The sequence below is a fragment of the Berghia stephanieae genome, chromosome 6, assembly GCF_034508935.2.
Source record: "Berghia stephanieae isolate SIO BIC M18660-M18661 chromosome 6, UCSD_Bste_1.3, whole genome shotgun sequence".
In the NCBI taxonomy this organism is placed as follows: Eukaryota; Metazoa; Mollusca; class Gastropoda; order Nudibranchia; family Aeolidiidae; genus Berghia; species Berghia stephanieae.
In genome coordinates, this window is record NC_088365.1 from 63,990,922 (window position 1) to 63,996,022 (window position 5,101).

The window sequence follows — 5,101 nt, forward strand, 5'->3', positions numbered from 1 at the left end:
ACAGCGTTGTCTCTGTTCGAAAAAAATTGTAATATTGCCTAACAGGCGTCATGTCCCGTCCTAAATGTTAAATGATGCTGTTGGCCGGGGACCCCTTGTAAAGCGCTTTGAGCACGTTTAGTGGATGATGCGCTATATAAAAGCTCTTTTTTTCAATCTCATCTTTTACTTGCTTTTTTAAAGGGTTATACGGCGCTTGCGACACATTCAGGTCATTTCTGCGCCAGTAAAAAGGAAGAAAATTGGATAGTAACAAAAGCTATAGATTTACAATTGAAAGAAGCACACAATAAAAAAAGTAAGACAAAGGGAACTTGGTACAAATAAGGAACAGATGTAGATTCCAAGAACACAAGAGGAACCCCACCCAGATAAAATATGTTTCATCCAGACACAAGCACAAGTCTTCACTAACAAGAATGCACTCAAATGTTTATAAACCATTATATATTTATATATATAACAGTACATAACAGAGATTACATAGAAGGGAAAAAAGGGCCAGGACAAAACCAAGTAATCTCATTCCAAGACAAATGCAGAAAGCATGTTGGAAATCAGATAGAAGACACATGTGCCCCCCTGCCCACTATGGGAGGTCAGGAATCCCACCCAGAACAGCAGCGTTAAAAGATAAGCTAATAACTATCTAATTGCGGCTATGTGGTCTAGTGGTATGACACTCGCTTTCGGATCGGAGGGTCCTGGGTTCGAGCCTCGCGCTCCGCGCATAGTTGAGTCCTTGGAAAAGGCTCTTTACTCACATTCTCTCACCGTACTCGGGTGTAAAATGAGTACCTGGCCGTTAACAGCAGTGTCTTTGCCCGAAAAATTGTAATATCGCCTTACAGGCGGCATGTCTCGTCCTACATGTTAAATGTTGCTGTTGACCAGGGACCCCTTGTAAAGCGCTTTGAGCACATTAAGTGGATATTGCGCTATGTAAATCTCAATTTAAAAAAAATTTTAATTCAAGAAACAGCTGAAAGCAGTGATGTTTTATCAATTTTATTCAATATCACATAAATCAAAGCACAGTCAGATACAATGGTACTGTCACTAATTTATGCAATCAAACTTAATCAAGTAGGAGAAGAAAATGGCAAAAAGGCTTTACCCCGACGTGTACACATATGCAGGTCTGACATCCGAACCTAATGGGCCTAGTTTAACATTATTGTAATGAACAATATTTTGCGTCATTTTGGGGGGATTGAGCCCAATGAGCCCATAAGGAATTGGGGTTTCGTTCCTGCAAATAAGTACACGTCGCTTTATCCCCTTGAATCAGAATGTAGAGACGCAACGATAAAACATTAAATGTGGCCGTAGCATATCGGGATAGACAGAGCAGGGTCGATTTAAGGATTGGTGTAAATTTAATATGACTTTCTGAAAGCACTGAAGACACTGATCAGGAAATTGAGAGTATTATAAATCAACATTAAAAAAATATCTATTGACAACAGAACAAAAAAAAAGTCAGGACAAATAGATTGTATGTATATATTCAGTTCTTACAAAAACCCGATGGCTGAATTGAAATGCATTCGAAATAGCTTGAATCACAACAAATTAAATTAGCGTTGAATACTTTAACAAAGATGCAAAGTCAGTATTTAACATGATAGAGGGACGAATCAAATTACCATACCAATCACACTGGATAGTAGTGTCCCTTGGAATGAAATGGAGAATATAACAACCCCCCCCCCCCCTCCCTATTTTGAATGTGGATAGCAAAAGTAATTATAGTGATAGCAATGAATGGAGTAGGGGAGGGGGAGGAATATACTTTAAGAATAAGAAGTCATTGAGTTTAAATTGTGATGAATTCCATTGACACAAATGGTAGAAATGTATATAGAATTACTAATTACTAGCTTATTCGAATTGAAAATGATTTAAATAACAAAAATATAATTCACTCAACTATAACGAGATAATCAATAATTTTTTAAAACAATGTGCCTTAGTGGTATGTTAAGATAAATATTATCAATTTGTTTAAGCTTCCATAATGAAAAAAAAAGATAATTACATATAAAGTACAGCAATGGATGCAGGAACTATTATCAAGTAACCAAAAACTTATGGCAAAACTTTGAGCATTTTAACTGAACTAAACGTGCGTATCAAAGAAAAGATATTAAAGAGGCATTTTCATTTGTATATGAGTGTAGGGGCATAAATGTAATGGTTCATCAAGATAGCTGTATAAGCTGAGACAATTAGGTAAGAAAAATAATAGAAAAGGGCACTGTAGAGTGAAAAAGAAAGTTTTATCAATTAACTTTCAAAAAATATTAACTGTGACAAATATGGATAAATCAATTGTTTTTATGGCGGAATGTATGCAATCCTAACGAAAGGACAAAGTTTGAAAGTTTTAAAAATGTATAAAAAGCATGAATCACAACTCATGACTTGAAATAAAGAGATAAAGGAGTTGTAAACATGGTAAAGGGACGCAACTAATAAAATCACATTCTCTCTGCAAAGCTGAAAGCAGTAGTGTCCCTTGGAATGCTCCTCGGAGTCAACACCAAATCCCACATCTGTCATATCCAAAGACGAAACAATTGGGCCTATAGACACGGACAGATTCTTGTCTTTGCTTGACATGGTGCTGTATTTGTGTCTGGATTGGTGTATAAGCTACTGGGTAGTTCTGATGCAGATACGTTGTGCCTGGGCTTTGGTTCTGGTATCCTGGTGTATGGTATTGTCGAGGTGATTGCCATTGTTGTTGGCGATGCTGTTGCTGTTGGTAATGGTGATCATGATGTTGGTCGTGATGTACTGATTGTTCCTCCTTCATCGCTGCGGCTGCAAGACAAAGTAAACAAAGAACATGTGAGTATTTCATACAGCGCAATATCCTCAAAATTTTCTCAAACAGCTTTCCCGCGTAGACCCAAGCCATTGATATACAAAACTAGACATAGCCCGTAAGAAGACATTACAATTTATTTTCGATATATAAAATGTTGTCAATGGCCTAGTACAAGTCATAGAAATAATAACCACAACCAGAGGTATGGCCTATCTCAATTTATCAAATCAATATATAAAGTGTTGCTATTGGTTCTTGGTTGTATATGTTTTACATATATATACATTGTCGCCATAGATTCTTAACTTTGTGTTTATACATTTTTATGCATGTCACGTCTGTAAACGAATTTCCATTTTTTTTAATGTACATATAATATGTACATATTTTAATGGATATATTATTATTGATATTATTATTGATATTATTATTGATATTATTATTGATATTATTATTATTATTATCATCATCATCATCATCATCATCATCATCATCATCATCATCATCATCATCATCATCATCATCATCATTATTATTATTATTATTATTATTATTATTATTATTATTATTATTATTATTATTATTATTGACAAGAATGAAAACCGATTTCATGATTTGACATACAGAGAAATAAAACGCCAACACTAGTATACTTGAATGGGTATTAAACCACCCAGATGTCCCTAAGACAATATGTGTGCATGTTGTTGTATGTTTGTGTAACCTGTCCAAGGATTATGTCTGTGATTAGTTTGAGGACAATGCTGTTTAATATACAACTGGAAATGACTGACGGACAAAAGGCTTAGATCTGAGTTTTAATTTCATGATTTTGTTTCAAGTGGTATACATTACATGATGCGCGTGAAACATGGTATATACATGGATTGTAATTTCTTGTTCTCAGTCAAAACAAGCATAAACAACACATACATACATACATAATATTAGCATGTTACTCACACACACACACAGAGAGAGAGAGAGAGAGAAAGAGAGAGAGAGAGAGAGAGAGAGAGAGATAGATAGATAGATAGAAAGAAATATATAGATAACGACCTCACTGGGCATGTCAATTTCCCGGCAACGGTGCAATAATACTTATTATAGTAAATCAGACACAATACGAAATTGAAAGAACGGTTTGAACTAGTCACATCAAAGATGGATGGAACCACAAACAGATGTTTACCATCGTCACGTGTCCTATTATTCATTTCCGTATCCTATATCAAATTATTCCTTACCTTTAATCTCAGCTTCCACCCCTCTCCAATACCTTTCTTCTATATTTTCAGTAAAGAGTTGAGGGAGATTAAATCTCACATCACATTGCTCAAAGTGGTGTGAGTATGGCATTCCTCCTACAAAATTCTGTATGGGACAACTTGGTGCCTTACGGCCACGTACAGGCCTGCCCAGGCTACCTGTTGATAAATATAAAAAAAATAAACGACTATACAATACATACCAAAAAAAAAAAAACAATGGAGATAGGATTTTATAAATGTACTGGGAAAGAGAGAGAGATAGATAGATAGATAGAGAGAGAGAGAGAGAAAGAGAGATAGAGAGAGAGAGAGCGAAAGAGAGAGAGAGAAAGAGAGAGAGAAAGATAGAGAGAGAGAGATAGAGAGAGAGAGAGAGAGAGAGAGAGAGCAAGCACAATTTCAGGGTCGTACTATGCTCAAATCTTTTTTTTAAATAAGTTATTTACATAGCGCTCAACTTCCATAAAGTGCTCAGCGGCACTTTACAATATTAGTTGTCAGTCATTCAAACATTCATTCGTTGACAATTTTTGGAATACATATGAAGAAACAAATACATACACATACAAACTCAATCACATATACATTTACATTCATCATTCACGAACACACACACACACACACATACTTAAACCAATATTACTCACTAACATTAGTAACTTAATCAAACGAAAGACATTTGAATTGATGAATTACAAAAAAAAAAAAAACAAACAAACAAAATAAAAAAAATTCAGTTATGCTTTGCCTGTTCATAATAGACATTTTCAAATCATATTTTAATGGCATATAGAAGTCGATATTGAGGTACTCATTCACACTGAGAGTCTAGAAGTACGAGTATGAACCTAGATCTTAATTTGGCGTAGTTTTGTTTTAATGCAGGGGGAATCAACATTTAGCTTCTCTCTAAAAAAAAATCAACAAAGGTAAGAACTTTTTAATAGATATAATTTTTTCTTCTCATAAAATCTTTTCTTGCTTTTGCGAATTC

At 34.8% G+C, this 5,101-nt stretch overlaps 1 protein-coding gene across 1 annotated transcript; it reads right to left on the bottom strand.

The window, feature by feature from the left end:
• Positions 1-992: 992 nt before the first annotated feature.
• Positions 993-4,292, bottom strand: LOC144975432 (uncharacterized). The gene is made up of 2 exons (XM_078919496.1): positions 4,084-4,292; positions 993-2,829 (listed from the first exon to the last, which is right to left on the bottom strand). The coding sequence occupies exons 1-2, from the start codon at positions 4,193-4,195 to the stop codon at positions 2,540-2,542; spliced, it is 402 nt and encodes a 133-aa protein (XP_078775622.1). The 5' UTR covers positions 4,196-4,292; the 3' UTR covers positions 993-2,539.
• Positions 4,293-5,101: the final 809 nt, after the last annotated feature.

What these genes read in the sequence shown, in the direction of transcription:
- LOC144975432 (XM_078919496.1), bottom strand. Translation starts at nt 4,195, where the DNA reads ATGCCATACTCACACCACTTTGAGCAATGTGATGTGAGATTTAATCTC. An exon ending in GGTGGAAGCTGAGATTAAAG is followed by an intron (nt 2,830 to 4,083) that starts GTAAGGAATAAT and finishes TTTGTCTTGCAG; the next exon opens with CCGCAGCGATGAAGGAGGAA.